Raw genomic sequence first — 27,425 nt, 5'->3', positions numbered from 1 at the left:
TGCAGTATTGAAGAACTAATTATAGGGAGAGTTTTACTTACATCATGGATTAAAAAAATCATACCACCTTTAGCAAAGCAAAAATATAAATTCTGTAAGAATTTCACTTTGCTGAGATCTGATTTTTGAATGTTTGAGGCTTCTATTTTGATTTAGTTCTATGATTGAACATATTATGCTCTTTTGTGCTGTAGTTATAGCTGCAGTACTTTTTGATATTTATCATTTGAATAGTGTTTTTTTTCCCTGATATTACAGGAAATTTAGATGTCAGTGATTTATCTCAAACTTTATTTTGAGTTTGTTGATGCCAAGTAGCTGTGCTGGTACATCAAAAGTGTGAAAATCTGACCCTTATTTATTGTAGTTGGCCTTGGATAAACAATTCATGCTGACAAAATGGTGCTTTTGTTTATACAGTTATTCTTCCATCCTCCAAAGTGTGTATTTTTATTAAATTCAGATGAAGGGAAGAATATTACGTAAGAATATATTGTGTAACAGGACTAGAAGCTGTCTTCTAATATATTGTGCTTATGCTATATTGTAAGTATTCTACTAGTAAATTCAAGCTGACTTCTCTATTTAAAAATATTCTTCACAAGTACTTGTGCTGTCTACTGATTGAAAGAAACTTGATTCTCACCCAGTGAATGGTTTGAAATATGACTCAAAATTCTCAGTTCTTTCTGAATGAAGGGGGGGAGGGGTAGTGTGTAAACTTTCCTTTTTAAATTAAAGGCTTGGTGGTAAAATACCTATGCATTTCAAAAAGCAAATGTATTTGTAGCAACATTTTCACATGCATGTTACAGCTCTAAACAGTACAACCAGGGTTCAATAAGGCAGGAATATAGTTATAATACAACAGTCATTGTAAGTTGTGTTTTTCTCTGGTTTTCTTGGGGTTCTTTGGTGGTTGTATAGTCCTTATGTTGGTAAAACTGCATAAAAGAATTTATCGGTGCATGTTGTTAGCTGTTATAGGCTACCAAAGATTTATATTGCAGAAAGGTAAAGAAGGGCAGATGAAGATTAGAAAACAACTTCTGGAAATTAGAGATAATTTAATATTCTGCAAACTATCCTACAGCTTTTCTAATTTCTCAGCACATTGCTGTTATTTTTCTTTCACACTGTTGCCAGTAGAGATCTGAAGGTGATTTGTAAATGTGTGATATCCAAAAAGAGTTAATAAATTGACCTGAGAATAATCTAGACATTTCTGAATATGTATTCCTAGGCAGACTGGGGCTTATATCAGCTCTGCATCTTGCTGATGGTAATTTGCTTTCAGATACCACTGGTAATAAAAGAAAGTTGATAAATAGGAGGAGGTTGGTAGGTGACATGATTTATAAGTAACTTTAAAAAGAGAAATTAGATAAATTCTATCTTTAGATCTTTAGAGTTCAAATACTGATTTTATGATTAATGTAGGATAAGAAAAATTTGAAACAAGTTTGAAAGTTGCAAACCAATTAAATAACTTACCAAGATGGTAGTGGATTTCCTTATTTCTAGAAAATTTTACTGTTTTTTTAAAAATCTCATTGCTTATGAATAGCAATTAAGGAAGAACCTGTGACTTTTATGTAGGCAGTCAGACTAAATCACAAGGATCTTTACTTGCCTTACATTTCATTATTGTCAATCTTTGACTTTCTTTTCCATCTGTAGTGTTTTCATTCCTGTGAAGTGAATGCCATTTAATCAGTCTTATGTTCTGTATTTTCATCTTTTAAATAGTTCTGGTCAAGATTTTTCTCTTTTCCATGTAAAAGAAAACAAAACAAAAGTTGTAGCATTAGGATGTTGTATCTGAAGAGGGAAGAACAGGGGAAATGGCCTCTAGACTAAATTTTGAGAAACTCTGTTCTTGGTTGCATCTGTAGTAATTGCAAATTTTTAAATTATCTTAGCCTGCTTTTTAGAGGTTTGGGCTTTTTTACTAGGTTTCTAAGATGTGATCTGTTAGTAACGGAGGATGGCATGGGCAGTTAGAAATGTGAGTGATGCCTTCTGAAAATTTTCACTTGTCTTCTTGAATGATGATTCTGATGTTGGGTAGCCTCTGTTTTCATTGGCTTCTCTCCAGCCTGAGCTGAAGTACAGTTTGTGGAGTTATATAACAAACCAGATCATGGAACCAATTTGAGCTATCAGCATCCTGGAGAAGTATGGTATTTCTAACTTATTACAGCAAAGGCATCCAGTTTATTCCAGAGAAATATGGGTACTTGCACCACTGAAAGTTGGTGCAGGGAAAGGAGCAGAAGAACTGGCTGAGGAAAGGGGTTCATAAGTCTGGTGCTCTTTCTGTTTGTTTCCAGAGTTTGTGTTCTTGGTTGATCAGAGAGAGTGTTAGTGGAAGAAGGGTTGGTGCTGACTTGTATGAGTTGGTATAAGAAAGAATGAATTTTTTTTTTGTCTGTTTCTTGTAGAATTGTTTACAAACACTGAAAGATTTGACATGCTCATTATTTTAGAGTACATACCTACAGAAAGAACCTTCCCACCACTATGGAGTCAGTCAGTAACTTGAATAAAACCACCTGAAGCTCCATGTACCTGAGACTTCCAATCTTTGCAAAGAGAATGTATTAATCTCTGTAATTCAAGGGAGGCTTGTACTCCACAAGTGCTTTGAAATGGCAAAATTATACATTAAAAAAAGAAAAATCTGATGAAACCTTCAGTTAACTTTGTCAAAAGTAAGGCACAGACAGCTGTGGAAAGACATGCTTCCATCAATTAAAAACAAAAAAAGGGAAGAAAGAAAAGGGATACTTCTGCAGGCTGTGGGCTGTTTCCTAGCAATGAGATTGTCAGGAATCCTGTTTGTTTTCTGGCTTGTACCTGTTAACTGAGACACAGAAGTTTCACTTTGTCATGTAAGAGATGTGAGGTTTTGAAAAATGTGGTAAAATTGTATTTAATTGTATTGTAAGAGGAGAACTTTTGTCTGATCTGTTATATGGACTGTTTTGGCAGCTGCTCAAATCAGTGAAAACAGCAGTGTAAATAGATGCTAACCATCAGATTTGAAGCTTTATCATCACATCCGTATGTAATCATGACACACTGCCTGATAATGTGCTTGTCGTCTTATGAGCATGTTTGAAACTATTGCATTCCTAGAATTTACAGTGTAAGTTTTGTCTGAACTTGTGAGAAGCTGCATTGTTTTGAGCCACATCGATTTCAAAGCCACTCTTTAATGCACAGTGTTTTCTTACCTGCCCAGATTTGCTTTTGATCTGCTCTTTCACTCTTGATGTTGCGGAGGTCCTCTGAAGGCATTGCAGCACCTACTTAGCTGAATGAGGAGCTTCCATATAATTCAGAGTTGTAGAAGCAACTCTGAATATGGTGGCCAATATGTAACTGAAATATTAGGTTAGTAGTACATAAAATGATTCATCTTAAAGGAGGGGAAGGAGGGAGGAAGCCTCTTAGATTATGAAGTACTATGTTACTGACTTTTGAAATTCCTCTTTAGTGAATTGGGAAGTAGGGGTTTAAGAATATGTTCTGGTTGCTCTGTAGGATTGCAGCTTGGCTCTTGGGTTGAGTGGAAAAGACTTGCTTTGCTGACCCGCAGCTGAATTTGAGAGCTGTTAAGAACACAGTGACTGTTGGAGATGCTGTAATTAAGTAACCGCCTCTGTGCCTGATGCACATCTCAACATATAAATAGAGCTCCAGATGGCTGCAACTTTACAGATGTCAGGGATTGACAGCCTTTCTTTAAGACTGCAGTGTGGCTTGAACATGAGGTTTATAGGCTTTGATACAAGGTGGCAGTTGGAGATAGGGTCTCCACCTTCAGTAATATTTATCTCAGTGATTAAATGTGGTCTTGTTAAATTTATTTTGGAGGAGTAGGAGAATTAAATTATTCTTTCCACATGGGTCAGGAGGAGCCCTACTACTTTTTTATCACACAGCTTAGGGGTTTTTTTTAAAGTTTTTTTTTAGTTTTTCTTTTAAGTTTTTAAAGTGTCTTTTAAAGCACGTTTCCTTTCAACAGTTGGCTGTCTAGAAAATGGTATGCATTTTCACTGTATTTTAAAAACGTAGTCATTTCTGTTGCATAAAGCATTACTAAAGAATGTGTGCCCTCAAAATGAGGTCATACTCTGTATTCTTCTGGTGCTGGTAGTAGTAATGTTCTGCAAAATTAAGGTATTTCTGGTTAGATGCATTAGGTTGCAGTATTGAAGAAAGGTCCTTTAGAAGAAAGCTTACTTTTAGAGAGGATCTTACAACTGACATTAAGAAAGATGTTACTTGCATTAAATTTAGCTTCAGTTTCTATTTTCATTTTACTTTGACTTATGTGCTATAAAATACTGTGCTGCTGGGGTCTGCAAGTTAAAGCAAGACAGGAGTTTTTGAAAAGGGCACTTGAAAACAACAAAGGAAGTGGAGGTAGAAGGTAGGTTTATAGAAGAAAACAAAATTAATTGTAAGGAATATTCTGCACTGATCTTGTACCTTTTTTGATTATAGAGTTGCTTAAGTCAAGGGTAAAGCATGAAATCCTGTTCTGAAAGGTGAAATCATAAGAACTCTAGCATCTGAGAGGCAAACCTTAAGATTTGTGGTATGGAAATGAAGCACTATTTAATAACATGCTAACGTGCTCCAAAGTTGACTCCATCTCGAGAGGTAATAAAGGTATATTGGCCTTGAGGGGAGATGTTACCCAGATAAGATATTTACTGAATGAGGAATAGCACTTGAGTCTTTTTAAGCATGTCACAGACTTGTCAGCCTTTGCCTCAGATGAATTGTCCTTTCAATAGGCAGAAATTCTGTGGTGTTGTCCTGGAGTCTCCTGACCCTGGTAATTGTGGGTAACATTTATGACTCATATCAGAGACACTGTTGTTACCTGTAGTGTACCTCAGTGCTTCTGCAGTAAGGGAAGTGAAACTTCTTTATCAGCAGCATGATAAAGTTATCACATAGAAAGTATGTGATTGTCTAGTAGCAGTGTGGAAATGCAGGCACTGTGTCTTGCCTTGATCAGGTGATTCGGCTAGTTCTGTCTGCTTTCAGGCTTGAGCCCATTTTGACCTGGAGATACACACAAGGGGGAAAGAGTTTGGGCCTCTTGGTTCTATCTGACTTGGAAGATGAAGCGTTGATAAGTACAGCGCTTAGCATACAGATGTGGAGCAGGACTTCCCTGCTCTTCCTGGAACAAAAAGCAAGATACCATGTACTACTTGCGTGTTGCTGTTGTGGATGGAATTTTACACCACTGGGTTTTAAGGAAAGCCATTACTTTGGCATAGTTCAGTTTAAATTTTATGGTGTTAAAGAAAAAATTATCAGTATTGCTGTTTGCTCAAGTTTAGTTTGTAATCCAGATTATAAAGGAAGTATGGGAAATGAGATGTCAGAAGCATGAGCGTGAACAATTAAGATAATGCAAAGGGAACTTAATGACCAAAGTGAAGTTGATTAATGTCCCATTAAACCCAAACAGCATAAATGTTGATTTTTGTCTTTGTCTTGCTCTGAATGCCATGATTCAGTGTTTGAGTTTGTGAAGTTGGAAAGAGCTGTACCATGAAACAATGAAACAGTCAGCATTAGGTAATTAGAAGCAGGGATTCTGCATTTAAGGACAGAAATGGATGCTTAATGTAGTCATAGGATTATTTGTACAGTTCTGTGAAACCTGTGATGCCTGTGCTGTAATGACAAAAAGAGTCTGTAAACAGACATTAATTTCCTTTCCGAGATGTAACAATGAGCAAGTTCCGAACTGAGATACATCTCAGTGCTTGTAAACAGTATGTGTTGAAAGTATTGATCAACACTGACTTCAAAAGTAGTTGGTTGTTGAAGAGTTCATATTATACAAGAAAATAATGCAGTAATTGCATTGCAATGTAGGTTTTGGTGTTTTATTACCTAATGTGCATATTTCAAATTATGGAAACTTTTTATATTTTGTGCTGTTCTTACATTTTTGTAAGCTTTTTTTTTTTTTATTTATGCCTACCATTTTCTGTCTGACCTGGCAGCTGTTTAATAAAATTTCAAATATTCAGCTATTGGTATTACTGATAATTCATGACAGTTGGTCATACAGACTTCTATCCCATAGTGTGAAGGATCTAGTTTGTATGATTGCATGAATCTAATGCTGCAAGTCTAAATCTACAGGTTAAACAAATAATCTGGGTGGATTAGTCATTTGTGGTTTTGTTTGATTACATAGGTAGTAGCTCTGTCTTCAGTAGCTGTCAAATTGTGTAGTTGTTGAACCGCTATTAAAACAAATGAAAATAATTTCAGCAACATAACACTAAAAGCCTTGAAACTTGTAACATTTAAAGCTAAAAATGAATAAATAAAGCCTGATACTCTGCTTATGGCCTGTTGTGGTAATACAAACAGAAGAACAAAACATGTATGGATATATTCTGTTGAAGCTTGGTGTGACTTTCACCCCAAGATTATGTTAAGAACTTGTGTTACTGCTGGATGATGACAATATTCTGAAATACCTGGAACAAATTTAAAGGCTGATTTGTGATATGTAGCTGACCTTGTCTTCAGCAGTCTGCAATAACCTAAGTTTCTTTGAAAGAAAAGAAACATAGGCGACTGTGATGGGTTTTCTTGCATACACCCTGTAACTTTGAGTGCAGTCAAGCAGATGTTGTCCAGAGATGCAAGACTAGGGAGAGTTCTCAAAATTAATTTCCTTCCAGTGTTATGAAGACAGCTGGAGAGAGGCGCTTGACATAGTTCCTGCTGAAGGGAGAAAGGGCTACAGCATGCTTTTGTTGGACATCAGTGCAGGAGAGGTTGCAGTTTAAGGCATGTATCCTCTTGAACCTTGCTTTACATCATTCTCCTCTACCTCAAGTGTTCATTGAAATTTGAAACAACTTTGAGAATGGGTCAATTCCATAGAATTTTATGAATTCTACCTTATTTTTTTTTAAAGAGCAATTTAATACAAATTTGTCTTACCTGTGTTAGTGTAGTTCTTTTCCCTCAGCATAATTTGAAGAAATGTTGGGTGAAGAAACAGGACTTGTTTTTTCTGTCTTAGTGGCTGCAAAGGAATTATAAGGCAAGAGATTATTGCATTGTGTTCCTAGTTTGTGGCAGAAGTATTTCAGCAGTTTCATGTTAATGTGCATTACTTTGACCTGAAGCAAGTATTCATAAATTTATTTTGCTCAAGTACAGCTACTGACTGCTGATAGCTAAATGGGAGGAGGACACTTAAGTTTTTTTTTTTAATGGTAGCACTTAAACAGACTGGGTATTTCCCTTTTGTTGTACCTTTGCTTCTGATAAAATGTCATGTGTGCATTTTGTATAGGAGATATGGGGAAGTGGACAAAAGGGATGAAGATAATTCTTCTGTTCCATGACCATAAAATAATTTTTTCCTTTATGGAGGTTTTCAAATGTGGGGTGGAGTGTTTTTGGTTTATCTGTATTAACGCAGGTTGTATAAAATGGTTTACATGTTCTAATGGTTTTCAGGCTTCAGCAAGCCTATTTTTAGTAATGGATTATCACCCTTTATAGTGCCTGATCATCTCCTCAGAAAGCTTGCTAGGGCATTAACATGATATAAATGTTTGTTTGCAGTTTGGAGTTTGTGCACTTGCTTCACTGCCCTGAGCCCAACAGGTCATCCACATGTTCTTTGCCAAGGCTCCTTCTCCTTTGGCACTGTTACTTAACTGAACACGGTTAAAATGAGCTAGGGTAGCCTAGAAAAGATCACCTTTGCTGATCTGGCTCATTTTGGTTGTTTGTAGTTTCCATTGTAGTTTCAGAAGCTGCCCTGGGTGATGAAGCCCCTGGCCAAGATGTGGTGACAATCTGGGAATGGTAACATCTTCAGTTTATTTAAAAAAATAGAATAAATAAATCTAAAAAATGCTTTGAAAGTAGGTGAATGCCTTAGCAAAATAGGTTATCTTTCAGGTAAGGAAGGTGATACCGATTCCTGAAGGAATCTCTGAGAGGCAGCTGCTGGATAAGACTGTTCATTCAACAGCAGTAGCATGTATACCTTTTAATGCTGGATTTTCTTAGATAAATTGCATTGTTAAGACTTTTCTCTACTGCTCTCAGCGTCACTGTATCAGCATTCTGCACCAGTTCTGAAAAATAATTTCAGTTAGTGGAAAAGCAAGCACTTCTTTATAGTGAACTAAATTTCTCTCCTTGTAAAGACTCAAAAGTATGATTAACAGTTATTTTAAACAAAAATGATGAGCAGAAGTATTCAGATGTGTGGAAGATCTGGGCAGACTTGTGACTGGATAGTATTGTTAATTAACAAAACCCCAAATAACTACCACGTAATTATTCTTCTGGCGTTAACATACACTGATTTCTGTATTAAATGCAATTATGATCATAAAATCCAGACATTTTAGTAATAATTGCATTCTGAATCTTTGCAGATATTCTTTGGCTTTGAACAGCCATGCTACTCTGTTGCCAAAAATCAAGTAAAGTGAATGCGTGTTTGAATTTGAAGAAGACGGTGGCTGTATAATGCCTGAAGGTAATTCTTTCTTTGTCAGAAGTTAAAAAGTTAGAGACTCTTGATATATGGCAGATGCTATCATAAATATTGTTGATCTTAATGTTTCTTCTTTCTATGTTTTAGTTAGGTTTACTGTTATGGTATGGATGGGTAAATGCTTGATTAAAATTTTGGTTTCTCTCTTAAATATTGCTTTAGCTTAGGTAGTAATGTTCATATGAAAACTAGGTACTATACAAACCTTTTACTATGCTTAAATTGAAATTTTTTTGTGTTGTCTGTGCTTGGAACATTGTATTATTTAATGCTTGTTTCTAATTCTACCTTGATCATGGTCACAAATACCCTTTGGGAAAAGAATAGTGTGTGCATGAAACTGATCAATTCTGAAACATGGTCCAAAGATTTTATTAATAAAATAAGGAACTTCCACCTTGTTCTTGGTGTTCAGCAGTTTTTGCCTGTCTAATAACTTAGTTTAATAGAGTATGTTCTTTTTCTGATTCAAAATGAAGCTGATGCCACTGCCTACAGTTTAGTTCAGGTGTAAGGACAAAATCACTCTCTTCAGATCAAATTATATAACTGGCCCTTTTTTATTTGATGTTCTGAAACCTTTTTGTAAAAATGCATATTTTAACTAGGACTATCGTGCTTGAAAAGTGTGAGGATAGCTGCTCTCTTGTAAGCAAACTCTTATGACTTTCTGGAATAAATATTCGGATAAAACATCTTCACCCTCCTCATATTAATGGCATGTTTGTTATTTTTCTCTGTGGTTTGTCCATTTTTCTATGTGTAGGCAAAGAGATAAATGCACATTCAGACTAATATTCAAGTAATGTGATAAACTGCTGGGCCCTGTATGTGTGTCCTATTAATATTTCGAGGAAATAGAGATGACTTATATTACCAGTGTAGTAATTTAATAAAAAAGGTAATTTTTATAATAATGTAAAAATATTGCTTAGTGGCTAAAACTTACAGCTTAATTTTCTGTAATTCTTTCCATATAAAAATCTCAGGTTATTAGTGACTACAGTGCTTGTATTTCTGTAGCAGCTTTGGTAGTGTCGTGGAAGTTACTCATAAGCTTCCTAGTTCCTAAGGAGAAGAGAAAAAGCTTCAGAAGTTTGAAGTACTTCAGTGATAGAATCTCAAATTAAATTTCGGTGTTTTATGAGGCAGGTTAAAGTTTTTCATCTGTCACATACACTGGAAAAACACATGCATAGAATTACTCATCCAGGTTCTTGTAGGGTATGCAACTGAAAATGTGTGTTGACCTGCATGTTCTTGCCTGAATGCTTCATGTTTGCCGTCAGTAACAAAGAAAGAAGCTACAGATTTAGCTAATGCTGATAACAGAAGAAAATATTTCTTTTAAAGCTATTAATTATTGTAGAGAAATACAAAAAGGAATTTTGCCTTTTTTTTTTTTCGTCAATGCTTCAATTTCTGGAGGAAAACGTATGGGTAGGGACAGCAGTGAGCAGATAGGAGATGTAAGTTGAGGAGTTACTAGATTGTGCTGCTGTTAGTAATTTCCAGACATCATTTCTAGATTTTACAATCTGGGGCTTTAAAAAGGTGTTTGATAATTGAGAAAAGCCAGGTAATGATCTGGGATGATGGCTTCTGCAATTGGAAGTCATAGTTTCTTTTTTTTTCTAATTTAGTTTCTTTTATTCTTCTCATTGTATATTCCCATGTGTTCTCCCAACTGTCTGTGTATGCAGAGACTTACCTTGCCCGTGTTTCTGGCTAGAGGAACATCTCTGTCTTTGGTAATGAATAAAGAACTGTGGAATGTGAGCACTGATGTAATCGCACGGTATAGATATGAAAAAGTGTTTTTATAAATGTATGGCTGTCTTTTTCATAACGCCTGTGAAACTAACACTTGACATTTTGTTTCAGTTTCTAAATGATTTTAGCGGTGGAAGTTACAAACTTCAGAGACCTAAAGAAATCATCATGAAGCTATATGTATTTTTGGTCAACACTGGAACTACCCTTACATTTGATACTGAACTTGCTGTACAAAAGTAAGAGAGTAAATTAATTGTGTATTGTTTGTTTTAAATTAAAAAGTGTGTATACTTTTATATACTAAGTATTTGACAGATGAAGATTAGGGGTTTTTTTAGTATGTCATTGTAGTTTTCCTCTAGGTTTTCTTGTATTTGAGTGAATTTTGGTAATTTTTTCCTTTTTTTTTTGTTTTGTTTTTTTGTTTTGTGGGTTTTTTTTTTTGTCTTTTTTTTTTGATTAGCATTTTCATTGATTTGCCAGGTGATTGTGTGTGATTCCTTGAAAGAGTAGAGAAGTTACTTGCTTTCTGGGACAGTGACAGAAGCTGACCTGCTCCTCACTGAGTGTGGTGTTGTGTTTGAAAAACCTGTCAGAAGGACTTTTGATCTTTTATGCCCTTTTTTTGAATAGTATTTTTATTTGGAATTCTCTAGAAAGGGCTTATTTTTTTACTGTTTGTCGTCATAGAGGGAGTTCTGCAGGTTGTTCTTTCTCTTGTCAGTATATTCATCCTGAAAAAGATGTGTACTGTGTAATGTTTTTGGATGCTAAAGAATTGGCATGAAGTTTTTTGTCTCATGGCTAGATGGATAAGTTTTGTGCTATGTTGTAAGGCTCCAACCTATTTTACATTATATTGTATGTAAACCATGAACTTCTGAATGTCCAGCTGCCTGAAGCATGATTAGTATTAGAGGATCACAGTTAGGTCCCAACAAATTTACTGTTTCTATTTTTTTTTTTTCACTGCATGCTAAAAGCATCTTGTAAATGTATAGATGCTTTTTAGATAGGTTTGTATTGTATCATTTTTCATTGTTCTCACGTGCAAGACACTTGGGGGTAGCAAGAGCCAAGCTCACCTGCTGTTCTCCATAGTTAGCAATGAATGTGTTGCAAGTAATTGGGTAAGAAAGATTTCTACCAAGTTTTTTTTTTTTTTTTTCCTAATTCATTGTTACCTTTCTCCTGAATTCCTATTTTTAATTTTCATGACTGAAAAAAGACTGTCTAGACTGTTTTTGTGTGCTCTTCTCTAAAGGCAATTGACAGTCAGGCTATTGCTGAGCATGAAATAGTGTTTCAGTCATTCTGTTTCTACTGGGTCATTTACAGATGTGCTCACACCCCCTGTAAGCTGTCTGATACATTTAGACATTACATTTTTAAATCAAGGTGAGTGAAGTGCAGCATCTAAGCTGCCATGCCAGGCTCTTAATTTGCTATGGGCCCACTTTTTGCTCAATTGAATTGCTCTTTGAGAAAGCTTTCCAGCAACTGAACCACACAAAATCAAAGACTCTTCAGTTGAGTAGTGTAACTACTTATTCTGTGTATCTGCGTGTATATACTTGCATTTTCTAGTAAGACTAACGTTATTGGGTTCTTTGCCTGCTTCCTTGTACATGGACAAGCCAAGCTATCTTCCTAAAGCCCGTGGAGGTGATAGGTACATGGTTACTGTAACACAGCTAGCAAGTATGAGCTTGTGCTCATGAGAGGTTTGTATTCATGATGTCATGCTGAATCATGGGTGTTTTAAATAACAGATCTTTATGATCTTTTTCAAGTAACACTTATGTTTCCTGCCAGTTACAGCAAAACTATTGATGTGTATATTATTCACTTCATGCTCTGAAGCTTTTTTATACCTTTGCACAGGTGTTGCCACAGTGTGTTATGTTAGGTGGGGTCAGTAACTGTATCAGATTAGTAAATTCTTGTTTACTTTGCTGTTTACAAGTGTCTTAATGACAAAATCAAGAACTGTCCAAAATATGCAGTAATGTTAAGATGTCATCAGCTAGAATTAAACGTGTGAGGCTGGTGAATTAAAACCAGAAGTGGTCTATTGACATACTGTTTCTATGTTAAAATCTGTGATGTTTATATTAATTTGTTGTATCAATTGTTGAATTTCCTGTTATTGTTAAGTCCTTTATGATACCTCGCGTACAGTAAATCAGAGTTTATTAGTGGAATTGTTGTTATGTTGTGAATAATGAAGTGTTGATAGTCTTGACTTCTAGGGTCTTAGCAAGTCAGCTGTTTGGTCATAAGCTATGAATTCAAGGAATATGATATGACTTTTACATTTGCTATCCTAAATGCTTGGTGTGACTTAATTCAGAATTTCAGCATGCTAACAGATCTTGGAAAAAATACTGTTGGTGACTTATCAGTAATGCGGAGACTGTTTTCTTTTAGCTCATAGTGTATTGACTGGATATCCAGAATGCAACACATCACATCATTTACAAAATTTACAGATATCTCATTGTGCAGAATAAAAATATTTTTTTAACAAATGTTCTGCTTTGACACAGACAAGTCACCAGTGTCTCCTACAGAAATATGTAAAATTAGAGACATAAGTAATCTGATAGCATCAACTTCTCTTCTCATTTTTTTTAGTGTGGCTGATCTGAAACATGCAATTCAAACAAAGTATAAGATTGCCATTCAGCACCAAGTACTGGTTGTCAATGGAGGAGAGTGTATGGCACCAGACAGAAGAGTGTGTAGTTACAGTGCTGGAACAGTAAGTGCATGCTGCATTCTTAGTCTAAACTTTCATTTATAGGGGAAGGAAAATATTAATTAGTAAGGGATTATTTTTTTTTTTCCATAGTTTGCTGGATTTCTTTCATTTGGGAAACAGGTGCTTACGTATTCAGTTTCTAAGTGTAGATTTTAACTATTTCTCAAGACACATTACCACATGAGGAAATAATCGATAATTCAACAGGAAGTTGCCTTTATTCAGTGTTTGGTTTTGTTTCCTTTTTGAGTGTAGGACACCAACCCAATTTTTTTATTCAACAAAGAAATGATCTTGTGTGAACGCCCACCAGCTATCCCCAAAACCACGTTTTCAGCAGAGAATGAGATGGAATTGAAAGTAGAAGAATCTCTTATGATGCCTGCAGTGTTTCATACAGTAGCATCACGAACACAGCTTGCGGTGGTAAGTAGATTGTTACTGGATTTGCACATCAAAGGAAAATATGTCAGAAGGAAAGCTTGATGTAAAATATTAAATAGTTTCTTCAAAAGGCAGTAAAAATGGTGTATTAGTGATGATGTACTCTTCAGAGCCTTTGTCTCATAGTTTCAAAGTAAGTTTTGAGAAATGTGCTTGCTTCTTCAGCATGTTCAGAGCTTCTTTCAAAGCTGTAGTGTAAGGCACCTTTTGGATGTGTGCGTTTGCAGTATTCACAAAACAAAAGCAATCAGGTTGCTTTGGACCATGCCTTAATGCACTGCCTTATTTTCAGTGTCCTCAGTCTGCCTCAGCCTGAAATGAGAAAAGTAACTTTGAAAGCAATGTTAACTCAAGTAAAAGATGAACACTGTAATTTTTAAAAGCATCATGCCAAGCTTCTGTTTTATGCTTATGTTTTATGTCTAAACAACTGGTGAGGAATTAATAAAACTAAGCTTTTTTCCATAATTCAGGTTGCTTATTATTGAATACTGCCTCCTACTTGCCTATTGCATATATTTACTTGCAAACTGGTCAGAAGTCCAGTTTGATTATTTCAGTGGTGTTTTGATAGGGAAAAGTCTCACGCTGCACCAGGGTCAGTAAGATACCAAATGTGCATGCAGTAAAAACTAGCTGCCTGCTCAAGACACTGTCACAATGCCTTCAGTATCTGGACTAGTTATATTTTCTTTTTACGGATTATGTTTCTGTATTAAAACTGATCTCATTTTCTTTACAAAATTTGTATTTAAATGGATTAAGTATTTCTCATACCTCTAAATATTATTCCAGTGGTTGGCAGCAGGAGAATAGTTATGTGGAGCCCTTCGCACAAAATGAATAGTGATATGTTTTTTGTCTTGGTAATAAAATTTCTTAATTTCATTGACAACTTTAATGCAGTCGAGAAGAACATGTAGCGCTTGAAGTGGCTGGGGTTTAATACTACACAGCAGAATTTAAAGAAAAGTGTTAACTGTTGTGTACAGAACAGGTTTGGTTTCCCCCTTGGCGTTCTGACTTGTCAGGAAGGAGAAGGGTCTTGTGAATAATGTGAAATAATGTGATCATGACATACTGTCTGATTTAAGGCAAGAATTGAGTCCAGTAGACTCTTTCTCTCGCCCCCACCTGTTGACAGTTAGGGCTGACTTTGTAAATAGGACCTTGAGTTACTAGGTGTCTGTGAGTCATATGACTGTCATAGGCAAGAGTAGATATCAATGTGATTTCAGCTAAGGAGTAGGAGGTTTTCAGTTGTGCTCTTTGAAGAGTGAGGGTTCTGGTTTTAACAGCTGCAACTGAAAGTGCTTCCAAACCATTCTTTATGAAGTATTAAGAGGAGGTTATAAAAGTAAGCAAGGCTGATAGCTTCTAAACACTTAACACAGTGATTTGATGTGAAGGGAGAGCTGTAGTAATTGCTACAGTCTTTGTGTTTGTGTTTTGTTTTTGAGGGTAAGGGAAGTGAAAGGTGATGATACTCAGTCTCGTGTTTCTCACTGTTGTTTTATCTGGCTTCTCTGTTTTGTGCCCTGTTTTGTGCTCTTAGATTATTAATTTGGATTTCAGTTTGGTAAAATTACTACAGCAATGGAACATACTTAGTCCCTCTGGAGTAAGTGTTTTTTATTCCAAGGTTTTATAAAAGATACTCCTGTTTAGACTTGAAAAGTTGGTGCTGCCTAATTTTCCCTCTTTGATTCTGAAGATTATATTAATATGCAGTGCATGCAAGTTTGTTTCAGTGTTTATGCCATTAAATATGTTATTTAGATCTTTCATTAAATATGTTATTTAGATCTTTCTAAATATTTAAATGACATATTTATAGTTCTTTTCATATTCTTGCAGCAGGCCTATAATACTATAGAATTTAGTTACAGACTGGAGACTTTATACAGAGACAGTGATCATGAGTTGATGTGCAAGGAGAAAATAAATGTTTCCATACTTAGTGTCACCTGTTCGTAGTATTGCAGGATTGGGGAAAACGGGGAAAGGAATTGTCTTTAAACATGGATCCAAGTAGCAGGTGTTATTTTTAGCCTGAAGATATATTTTCAGGAAGATTATTATTAGTTCTCCACTTTTGACAGTTCTTCCCTGCTTATAAAATGGTTTTAGTGATGGTATTTGTTTTCTCATGAAAAACTTGGAAATTTATTTAAAGATTAAGTAGGTAGGTAGTGATATTTTAAAATCTGATTCACCTTTACATCCACATTTAATTTTATCCAAGATTTTAAATGTTTTAAAGCCATAGGCTCTGTGTTAGGCTGTGAAGATGAATTGAGTACTTCTCTGGGATGTCAGGGGACTGACAAATCCATCATATATAAGAGAAGATTAGTAAATAGTCTGTTGTGATTTTTAGATGTACCAAGCTATGAAAACTGTATAAAGAAATATTGTAGTGTTGTACTAAAGTAGTTTTTCATGATACCTGCTTGAAGAATATTGAACAGTAATTCAAAAGAAACTGACGGAGAATAGGGAATGTGGTTAGAGCATTAATCTTCTCCAAGGTTCACCATAAGCCTCTTGCCTGGGAGGAAGAAGGAGCATGGGGTATTAATCCTTCTCAAAATTGATTAAGATCTGGGGAGAGCTAGAAAGGCTCTGAACCTCTGTGGTTGTGTGACTGATGCACCCAAAGCCACACTGAAAGTACTGTATGCGAGAGTTCCTGAAAAATAATCCAAGCTTTCTTTTTATTCATTCTAGAGAAATGGTAATCTGCTTTACCAGAAAAGCAGAATGGCAGTACTTGATTATGGCGAGGTTTTTGCCTGTTGTAATTATTTAGAGCATTTTATTTAATTAAATTTGATTAATTAATATTTACTACTAATACAAATGCTATTATATGATAATGTACTAGGAAAATAAAGGTTGCATTCTAAATTATTGCTAATGAAAAAGTCTTACCTGTTCTTGTCAACAACACAAAGCAGTAATTTGTAAATATTAAAAGAAGGGAAGAATATTTGATAGCTACTTGTTTCTATTTAATCTGGTGTCTGCTCTACCCAGAGACTATAGGATATGATCTTTAAAATCAGACTTGACAGGAAGTTGCAAGCATACAATTAACACTAACTTATATTGAAAGTAAAAAAAGGTACGTCAAAAAAGTTACAATCTTTTTTTAGATTTCATAACTCCTAACCAGAAATTTCCTGTGGGAAATATATCTTGCATTTTCTGTTTTCTGTGGTACTGTGTTTGTCATACATCCATTTTTTGTTTCTTTCTGTTTTCATGATTTTAACATCTATTACAGATTTTCTTAAGTTCCTACTCACTGCCTGTGATCTCATTACCTAGAATTCACAGCATAAAGATTAAGTAGCTTTAAACAAGCTGCATCTGTTCCCTCAACTCATTCCTTTACCATTCAAACTGAAATTCTTGCCATGGGTTTTGTGATTTGCAATATGGTGTCTTTGTTCATACATGTTTTTAAAAAGCTCAGGTAGATCAACTTTCTGAACCTGTTTCTATTTTGTGTCTTGGCATTCTGGTTTCTCTTGGGCTAAAAACTTACATTTGAGATGTCTCTCCCTAAAGGGTTCCAGGTTGCCCTTTTTACAACTAGCCTAGTCTCCCACCTTTCTTGCAGTTGATCAATTCTTGCCTTGAGCTGCAATATGTGGACATTGAGGTGCACACAGTGTTTGCAAAACGTTACATGCACACCAGCTGAGAAAACAAGCTGTTCTCTACACAGTATGTTGTGCAATAGGCTGTGTTGTGTCAATCTTACGGTCTTTTAGCACCACTACTTAAAATAATTTCTGGTAGCTTGGCCTTTAGGAAAGGATTTTTTTTTAATATTATTGGTTTTTTGTGATCTAACTGAAGCTCCCATGTAATTTGTCCGAGAAAGATATTGAACTTTTTGTGAGTGGGTATGTTTCACACTTCATGGGGTGTTGCTGCTGTCATGATCAAACTGTCAATTCCTGTCAGTTTGTCTTTGAGAAATGAAAATGAGGATGAGAAACTGTGTGGTCATTTCATTTGGTTGCGTAAAACTGTGGCTGTAGTCATAGTACATAGTCATAGATCATTCTCAATTTAGTTTTAAACACTTCAGGTATTTAAGCCAAGAAGTATAGTCATGCTTCCTGAAAGCTGTGGATCTACTATTTAGAGAAATGCTCTTTTCTACCAGAAAGTTGCTTTGAGACTCTCTGGAAAGAATTATTTTAAAATATTAATGTTCTCTCAATCTTTTGAAGTAATTGTGCAGGGTGAGGTAAAATGGGTTTATCCCAAAGTTTATCCCAAAATATAAATTAAAGATTTACTCTAAGGTAGGTCTTTCTAAATGCTGCTCTACCTTTTATTTTTTTTGACCTTTGTAACCAAAACTTTAGATCAAGCTTTCATAAAATTGATCAGAACAAAAAGAGTTGTGTGACTTGGAATCAAGCTAGTGGAAGCCAATGCTCACTTTATACCATGGTTTGTATCCCAATTGTAGTGGTTTATGTAATTTCTAATTTTTTTTTGATGGGAAGTTCTGTCACTTGACTTCTCCAAACCTGCTTATAATATCAGGGAGAACTAGTGAAAGCAGTAGTGAAGAAAGTAATTAATCTGTGACGTAAAAAATTACTTCTGCTCTGCTATGCTGGTGAAAAAAGTACTTTCTGAGTAGGAAATAAGTAATGAACTGTGTGGACAAATGTCCAAAGGATGCAGTCAGCAAAAATACCCAATATTAATGGAGAATGAAATTTTGAGCTGTCTACTGAAAGAAGTTGCCATGAAATATCGCTTCCATCACAGAGAAGTTAACTGCTCCAGTTACAGGTTTTAGAAACTTAAATGTTGAAGTGTATCTTAATTTGGTAGGTTCATGTCATAGCTGTGAATGTATTAGAGATAATGGTCTTGGTTACTAATTTTGGTAAACAAGGTAACGGTTCCTTGTTATGAAAGCATTTATCTGCTGTTGCAGTGTGTAAATTCTTGAAATTTTACTTTCAAGGATCATTTTTATTGGTCTGAGGTTGATTTTTACGGTGATTGAAACCCATAAGGAGTCCATTTCACAGGATTTCAGACACATGGCAATAGAGGACTTTGACTTATTTCCTTCTACTGCAGGGTTTTAGAGAATGGAAAGAACCCTGCATTTCCTGAGAACATTTGTTCTTTAGAGGTAAGTCCAAAGACTGCTTAAGACAAACAGACCTTTGTCAGATTTTGCTCATTCAGATGAGCGGAACTATGATAGTAGGATGCAGAGACAGCCTTGAAATTAATCCTAAATGCTTCACCAGTTAATTTTTGCTTTAAATAAAACATAATCTGTTGCTTCTACTGATTTTTGGTTGAAACCTAGAATATAGAATTAATTATAGAAAGATTCTTCATCAGAAAAATCACCTAAATTTAAGTTGTAATTCTCAAAGGAAATAATTCAACTGCACACTTCATTACAATATCCAGCCAAAGATTAAATGCATTCTGGTGGCCCTGTGGATTTCTTGAAAAATTGGATAGTGAAGATGTCATTATTTACTATTCAACGTAACAGCACATGGGGATTAATCTGGGTCTTGATATTCATGTTCTGGTAGTGGTGCTCTTTTAGGTCCTCATTCCAGTGTGCAGTGAGGTGACTGGTGTTCTAGATATGCTGCTGTACCACTGTAGGATGAATGTAGCCCTACAAGGCAACTGAAGTTAACTTTTGTGCTCTGTGAACTATTGGGTGTCTGCCAGTAAGACTTGAGTGTGTCTGTGAATAGTCAATGACAAAAGCAAGCCTGTTGTTAGGCAGGCTTCCTTTTCTGTGCTGGAGCTGGCAACCTAAATGCAAAGTATTAAACCATATGTTAGATTGCAGGCCTTTACTTCTGTGCTTGGTACAATTCAGCTTTTAGGCTTCATTTAGCAGAGAGCTACTTAATTCTTTCTTGTAAAGAGCCATACAGTTGTATAAAATGAATTGCTCTAGTTCCTTCTAAAGTAGCCTGAGATCTCTCACAAAAATATTGTCTATGGAGGTAGCATGTAGGAAGAACAAGGCACATCACCTGAAGGTTTATTTCAGAAGTGATGGCAAGATAAGAAAGGTACATTTATGTAGTTTTTAATTTCATAACTTCAAAGAAAATTAAGTTACATAGGTACTCCAAAGGATGCAAAACAACTTCTCCGCTGTGTTTTCTTGCTGCATGCTTTCATATTTTGAAAGCAGAATGACTGAAACAAAACAAATGAAATAATAGTTTAACATAGTGTTCTTGTATGCACTAGTATCTGCTTAGTATAGTCTAAGTCTGAAACAATTCTGGCATGTGGACAAATAGTTACTCCATGTGGTTTGACCTTCATTAGAGCCATCTGTTTGGAACCTCTTGAATTCAGTGTAATTTTCTTTACTATTTAATGAGCTTATTTCATGGTATGGCTTAAGAAACAAGCATCAAAAACATTACTGTGTTTCTGTGGACTCTTAATTGCAAGCCATGCTAACATAATTCTCCTGTTTGCCCCCTACCACCTAGACTGAATTTCTTTGGCACATGTAAAAATAACTTTGAGAGGATGATAATATGGCATGCTATTGTAATAGCTTGCATATGTACCCTGAAACGTGTCTGTTCATTTGTACAATCGGATTTGTAGTCTGTTAGCATATGTATAACTTTGAAAATGTGTTGCTTGAAAGAAACTTAGCTAATGAATTTTGATCTCAGAGTTAGCTCAGAAAAAAATCTGTCTCTGAGAGACAGTATGTCTCAATGCTTATGATTGAAGTGATTTATGAGCAATATTAATGATGGCTTTCATAAGGGAATTTTTAATTTAATGTCCACATCTCCTGTGTATACATTAAGAAGCTGCAGCTCATCTGACAATGAATACCTAGTTACATACTTAGATGGCCTTGGGGTATGTTTTTATAATACTTCCTTTAGGCATGTATCTGTTTATACAAGAGATACTGATACTTATTATAATGTCCTTCTCTTACAAGGTTTCTGAAAAATTAACAAATATTCATTTGCTACTCTGGGAAATACTGTTGACCCTTGCTTTTGACTGCTGGGATAGGAGTTTGCTTTTTCCCAGACTACTGGGATAGGAGCTCCTGGTTTGGTTAAATTTGAGTAAATCGCTGCAGATTAGACTTAGGTACAGAGTGTTAGTGCTGGTTTTCAGCTGTGCAACAAGTGATCTCAATTGTGAGGATGATTTTTTTTTCTGCTTGTAACTTGTTTTGTGTTTGAAAGTGTTTTGTTGTGGAAACAGGCTTGTTAAAACTAAAATTTTAAATTGCCAACACTTAAGTTCCTAAATAAGTATCAAAAGTGACATATAATAAAACTTCATAGGGCAGCTCTTGCTTATAACTTTTGACTTCTATTGTGAACACAATAAATGTATCTATCTAGCTGAAAAAGCAAACATTTCCCATTAGTTAAGACTGTCTCAGGGTGGAAAGTTTGGTCATATGAAGCCTAGTGCATACTTTAATGTGTTAAACACATGAGCTGTGCTGTGCTAAGTGAGCTCGTCCAAAGGAAAATAGAACTGGCAAAAACCTCTACTCAGGGCATGTAAAGAAACAGCTGAGTCCAGTCTTTATCTGGTTGGTACTCATTTGGAGGAACTGCATAAAAAGACTTGATTATTAATTTTGATTTTGTAGGTGGCTTATGTTGTTTTAAACTGTTTGAAATTAATGTGTGTTGTTATATATTCTCTCACTCTTCTGGAACTATGGCTTATAATGGTTTGGAGTGGTATAGCTCCTAATTTGGTGGAAGGTAGACTTTGAGAGAGAATGATTTTTGTAAGTTGAAAGTAAAATGTTTTTGTACATTTCCAGGATGTACATTTGAATGAAGCAGAGACATTCAGTTACCTTTTCAGCTTCATATTCTTAGTATACTTTTTTAGTATATGTTAGGGTAAAACAGCCTGTTCTTTTGGCTCTTAATATGATAACCGAGGAAGCAGTAATTCTGCTTTTTTTATATGCTATGCGATTTGCCTTCGAATAACTTGTATACAAAGTCAATTTAAGACAGTAAAAAAATGTTCAAATGTTCAGGTAAATATTGCATTTGTCAGCTTATGTACATTTAAATTGTACAGCCAAACTGGGGATAGTCTGGAGAAAATGACTTGCAGATTTCAGCATTGTCTGGATACCATTCCAGGTGTTATTGGTTGATTTTTGACTTGGGAATCAAGAGTTCTTGCAGGAACTAAAATAATCATTCATTTCAAACTGGAAATCATCATTCTCGCATGCACAGGAAGCTGCCAAAGTTCAGAAAACAAAAAGAGACTGATAACAAGTTCAGAAAACACAAAGAGTGATAGGAATTTGTATTAATAGCTTAGGATGTTATTGGAGATGCATATATAACTGTTTTGAATATTCATCCTTCATCTGCTCATAGCTTATTTATCAGAGATTTGAAGGACAGTAGAATTTTGTCATGCTTCTTGAAACACAGCTTGGACTTCTGAAACAGGAGGATGATCATAACTTTCAGGTTTTGTCAATATGAATTATGAAATATTTGTTTAAAATGCCATGTAGTTTTGTGGTTTATTTCAAAATGTAAGTGTTGTTGGTCCCTAAATTTTTTTGAGTGTGCATATGTGCTGCTAACCATGTGTTCAGCAGCAAATGCATTCTGCAATATACGGATGTGTTAGGTTTTTAACACCGCTTTCTCACTGTATTTTGTATAACTTGTTTTTCCATGCATGGTTTTCTCATGCATGATGGGACAGGGGAGTTGTGTTCAGTCCTGGTTTAACAGCATGCTCAACCAGCAAAAAGTTTTTGCAGAAGACCTTTTTCTTGTAGGTTAGATAGATGCTAAAACCTAATATGTAGATGTGTGCAGGAAAGTATTTTCCAAGGAGTCTGTTACTGGTAATGTTTTGAGCTGAAGGATTTATTGTCTGACTTTTTTAATACTTTTTGATGATTTGGTAGACCCTTTGAGGGGAAAACCCTTTTTCTTAAATTCCTAAACTTAAAATAGTTTCTTTTCCTACTAGTTGAAAATTTGGTATTTATTCTAATGGGCATTGCTGTTAGTACATGGTTTTTAAGATCTGGTAATTGTCATATGTAGACCTCTGCTTTAACTTTTCCAAGTGGGGCAGTAAATTCTCACCCTGTGGCAGTACAATGCCTCTGTGTCATCTAGTACTTTCACAGAAAAACTTTCACAATGGTTTGCAGATGCCAAGTTTCAGGGTATGTTTTAGAGTTTTGTGGACATTGTACTGCTGCTTGTCATGTTACATCTGGTTTATTAATCAATGAAAGGCTTAAATTATTTGCCGTGCTGTTTCCTCATGCATCTCTTCTTGCACCTGATCCACCTGTGCTTTTTGCTGACTGATTGTGCATTTTATTGTCTTGTTCTGAGATTCTGCTTGGCTCATCAAAAAGGTCCAATTCTCCTTATTGGACCTTACTTGCCAGTTTATTCTATCATATTATTGGTGTGAGGGTTATTATTCGGGGTTATTATTCATGTATGTGTGTACCCTGAATATTTTATATTATCAGCATTTAATTAATTTTATAAGGTGGTTTTGGAATTACAGTTTTCACCTCTCTGTTATGAAGAGTTCTCCTCTCAGTAAATAGTACATTTTTGTCATCTAATTTACTTCCTTTATTCTTAAATTTTTAAAAAATGTTATTTTTATGAGGTTTTAAGGTGTATAACTTTCAATCTGTCTAAACATCTTGTTTTATGTTAATATCTTCAATAACAGCCTAATTAGTATTTTGTTGATCGTTTTTTCAGGAAATGTATGAGGTTGCCAAGAAACTTTGCTCCTTTTGTGAAGGTCTTGTACATGACGAGCATCTTCAACATCAAGGCTGGGCTGCTATAATGGCCAACTTGGAAGATTGTACATACTCTTACCAAAAGCTGCTTTTCAAGTTTGAAAATGTGTATTCAAGCTATTTGCAGTCCATAGATGATATCAAATTGAAACTTACACAGTAGGTTTGCTGTTAAATTCAATTTACTCAAATTTACTCTATTTTAAACTTAGTTTTTTAAAGTGTTTTATGTCTGGTGCTAATTCTGATTAATTAGCATGTCTTTGATTATGTGTCATGGAGAGCATTCATTTTGTTCATGCTAGTGACTTTTTTAACAGACATTTTTCCTTGTATTTGTCAGCGCAAAGAAACCTCTATTGAATTATGTGGAAGATAAACTTTTTAGTGTACAGCTGCTTAAGAGCTGGAGTCATTCCAAATGTGCACTACAAAAAGGTGGATAACAAATCTAGATATTAACATGTTTAAATACTTATTTACACTTTTGAATTAATTGGCTTTTTAACCACTTGAACTGATATTTAGAATTACAATCTGTGTTGAAAGTATAAAGTCATAGCATAAACTTTGAGTGAATTTGTATACTTTTTTGAAAGGAATGAGGGGGGCACCTATGTAGATATATAGCTATTGTATGTATGTGTATGTATCTTGTGTCCTGCAAACTCTGGGTTTTCAAAGAAAATCTTCTATATCTTTGTAGCCACTATAGTATTATGGTATTTCTATGAGTGCTTTGCTTAATAGACTATAAATGGATATTGGATCATTAAAAAAAAAAGAAACCATAAATATGTTTTGTCTTTAAAAAAAAATTGAGCTTCATAGCTTTTACCAAGTAGAAACTATTCAAACTCTGCAAAAGTAGTCAGACAGAGGACACTGATAAGTGTTGATATCCATGCAGACAGGAAACATAAGTCCCAGTTGTACATTTAAACAAAGAAGTAAGTGGGTGTTTCTGTTAATCACTTCTTTTCATTCACTATAAGTTCGGAGGTGTAGAAGATACTATATTCAGCAATGGGAGAGCAAAATCTTTGGCTTCTTTAGTTGTCCTTCCATGATGTTGATATTCAGCACAGAAGTTTTGAAGGGTAGTTGCAAAATAATTTCGAAATCTTCTTCAATTCTAAAATTAATTGCAGTTCATATTGTGGATGATTTTAATCTAAGATTTCATGTTGTGTTGGCTTCTAGATATTGATGGGTCTTTTCTTTTCACTTTTCTAAAAAAGCTTGGGTTCTGCTGTTTCTATTATGGCCAAGATACCACTGCTGGAGTGCCTAACAAGACATAGTTACAGAGAGTGTTTAGGAAGACTGGAGTCTTCACCTGAACATCGAGGAGCAGAAAGCGAAGACACTGAGGATGGGAAATCTGCTGAATTGGTGCTTTATCCTGATGTATCTAAAGTGAACAGTAAATCAATGTTAGCATCATTTTGCAAGTCAGTTGAACATTCAGCTTTGGAAGGCACAGATCCTGAAAATGTAAAAGATGATAAGGAATCTGGTCAAAATGCTACTGTCCAGGACAATGAAATGTCAGTAGAACTGAAAGATGATGATCAGCCTTCCTTCAATGTGTCTTTGTTAGACTGGATAAATGTTCAAGATAGACCTAATGATGTTGAATCCCTGGTCAGAAAATGTTTTGATTCCATGAGCAGGGTAAGTTAATTTATTTTTTTTTTTTTTAATCAAATTACATTGCATTGAGGGCTGCTGCTTTTTTTTTTTTTTTTTCCCAGATGCAGGTGCTTTTGAACTGACTGACTCAACTATTTTTTAACTTGTTTCTCAGATAACTTTCTGAATGAAAGCCAAAGCAGAGACTGAGGAGGGATAAGTGTGATGGAAGTGTTTTATGAGTTTGGATGTTAAGAATTTGATCTTTAGGAAGATGTATAATTTTATGAATGCTTGTTATCTTGCTTACATTTCAAATAGCCATTTCTTTTAGAAAGCCAAAAGCTTCTTATAGCCTATAAGCAAAGTGACACTACTATTGTTTCTTTGCCTTTTTCATAGATACTACATTTAGAATAAAAATAAAGATTTTCCTGGATCAAAATTAATGTTCTTTGAGTTTAAAATAGATAAGCCCTTATTAAAATATAGAAAAATTTTATATTGTTAATTGGGATAAATTTATAATCTGTATCTCAGCCTTCTTTATTAGCTGATACAGAGGTGCTCAGAAGGGTCCAGGCAGTCAGTTTGTGTATCTGATGCTGGAAGAATACAACAGGGCTCACTTTACTTTCAAAATTAATATTTTAATCAGTGAGCATTATAACCTTTTTAACTTCTTTTGCCTATAATTTTCCTTCCCACTTTGCTTTCACTGTAGCTGATATTTCTTACCCCTTGTTTACATAGGTGTAATATATTATTACAGCACAACATACCTTGAACAAAGAAAACAATTTCTGTTGTCTTTGACCCTTTATTTCCTCTGTAAGGTAGGACTGGAAGACTGAATCAGTGATTTCTAAATCCCATCTATTGTAGGGAACATCATGGTATGATCAGTTCTGTACATTGATATTTTGATACTGTCTTAAAATTAATTGGAGAATTTGGCTTAATTTTAAGGGCTGTCTTAGATTTTAGTAGTGCAGAAAAGGCTAAAGAAAAGATTGGACATGACACAAGGTTTTTTTCTTTAATAAAAACAAGAGTTGATTTTGTATGATAAAGAATTCCTGTTGGCTGAAGTCTGAGACAGTCTTCCATTCTGTTTGTTCAGTAATGCTATAAGGTACTTTCTACTATTATAAAACAAGAGTAACAGAACCCACTAGATGGGTTGTGAGACAATAAATTCAATTTCTACATAGTACTAACAGAACATGGATGCGTGCTAAAAATTTTAAAAATTAATATTTGAAGAAATGGATATTAAGCAATTACTTCCAAATAAATTACAGATTTCCAAAATACACAGAAATGCTAAGAATACTTTAGTGCATACTCTTCCTTTTTTGATCAGCTTGTAGTCTTATCTGACATATATCACATGTTTTAAAGGCGCTGTCTTGTACTTGTCTATTCTATCCTTGTCTTATCTAAGATTTGGCAGAAATCCTTTATTTTGGCTATTGTAATTGTTTTGGAATTGCAGTCAATTTTTATGGGAAAAAATTGTGATTGAACCCACAAAAAATGAAGTTTCTTTTTGTATTCATGGCATAAGCAGAATTGGCAGGTAGGGAAAGTGCTTCTGTCAGAGTATTCTGGCCACCACCAGAGTAGTTGTGATTGATAAGTCCTGATGCATTTTGGTCCACAAAAAACCCCATAGCTTTGAAGTAATGAGTTCCTGATTCTTCTTAGGAAAACATTAATTTACTTTGTTTTGATAGCAGTAAAAGCAGACAAAGCATTGAATCTTTGCTTACCATTGGTTTAGAATTAGTTGAAAACAGAACTGGCCTGCAGCTGCAAAGGAAAAGAAAATCCTAAATAAATATCTTGCAACATAATTTTTCTTTTAATGTTCATTTGAGATGACACTTTAATATAAAAAAATATAGAATAAAACTTTTGCCTGCATTCTCCCTGTGCCCTTTCTTTCTTGTAAATGTGAGCCATACAAGTGGTTTTTGACTGCTATTCTTATTTCAAAACTGAATTCAGGTAAGATTTTCCTGAAAGCTTAAAGCACAAGAGTTAAGAGGTTTATACATTTGGTACTGGTAGTCTTGACATTGGTGTGTTGCACAGAGTGCTGCTAAGTTTCTGATGGTTGTAGCCTCTAGATGTTTCTACAAAAAGGCACTTCTAATTGCAGAAACCTTGGCTGCGGTAAAAGCACTGGGTAAGTAGGAGCTAACCAGGTGTTTTTAAGTGCTGTTGCAGCCATTTAAATAAGAGGCTAGAAATGGAAAATAGTTTTAAAAGATGAAAAGAGCAGTATTCCAGTGAAGGTAGAGATGGATTGTACAGATGCAGTTAGGTTAAAGATGGGATGAAAAGGGTGGATG

General features: G+C 35.0%; 1 protein-coding gene across 6 annotated transcripts in view; it reads left to right on the top strand.

Moving 5' to 3' along the window:
- RB1CC1 (RB1 inducible coiled-coil 1) overlaps positions 1-27,425 on the top strand; it is a 64,631-nt gene that overhangs the window by 4,327 nt on the left and 32,879 nt on the right. For 2 of the 6 annotated variants that reach the window (XM_021555701.4, XM_021555699.4), the window contains exons 2-7: positions 8,463-8,566; positions 10,469-10,596; positions 12,998-13,124; positions 13,380-13,550; positions 23,387-23,589; positions 24,672-25,107. In XM_021555701.4, coding sequence (XP_021411376.2) covers positions 10,526-10,596; positions 12,998-13,124; positions 13,380-13,550; positions 23,387-23,589; positions 24,672-25,107 — 1,008 coding nt within the window. In that variant the 5' untranslated portion in view covers positions 8,463-8,566; positions 10,469-10,525. Of the gene's footprint in view, positions 1-6,737; positions 6,847-8,462; positions 8,567-10,287; positions 10,383-10,468; positions 10,597-12,997; positions 13,125-13,379; positions 13,551-18,692; positions 18,748-23,386; positions 23,590-24,671; positions 25,108-27,425 lie in introns of those variants that run through there. The other 4 variants (XM_085573813.1, XM_085573812.1, XM_077783628.2 and 1 more) reach the window with 4 other exon arrangements.

This window comes from Lonchura striata, chromosome 2, assembly GCF_050655825.1.
Source record: "Lonchura striata isolate lonStrDom1 chromosome 2, ASM5065582v1, whole genome shotgun sequence".
Taxonomy (NCBI): domain Eukaryota; kingdom Metazoa; phylum Chordata; class Aves; order Passeriformes; family Estrildidae; genus Lonchura; species Lonchura striata.
The sequence above is the reverse complement of the archived record's forward strand: the minus strand, read 5'-3'. Positions and strand labels throughout refer to the sequence as shown.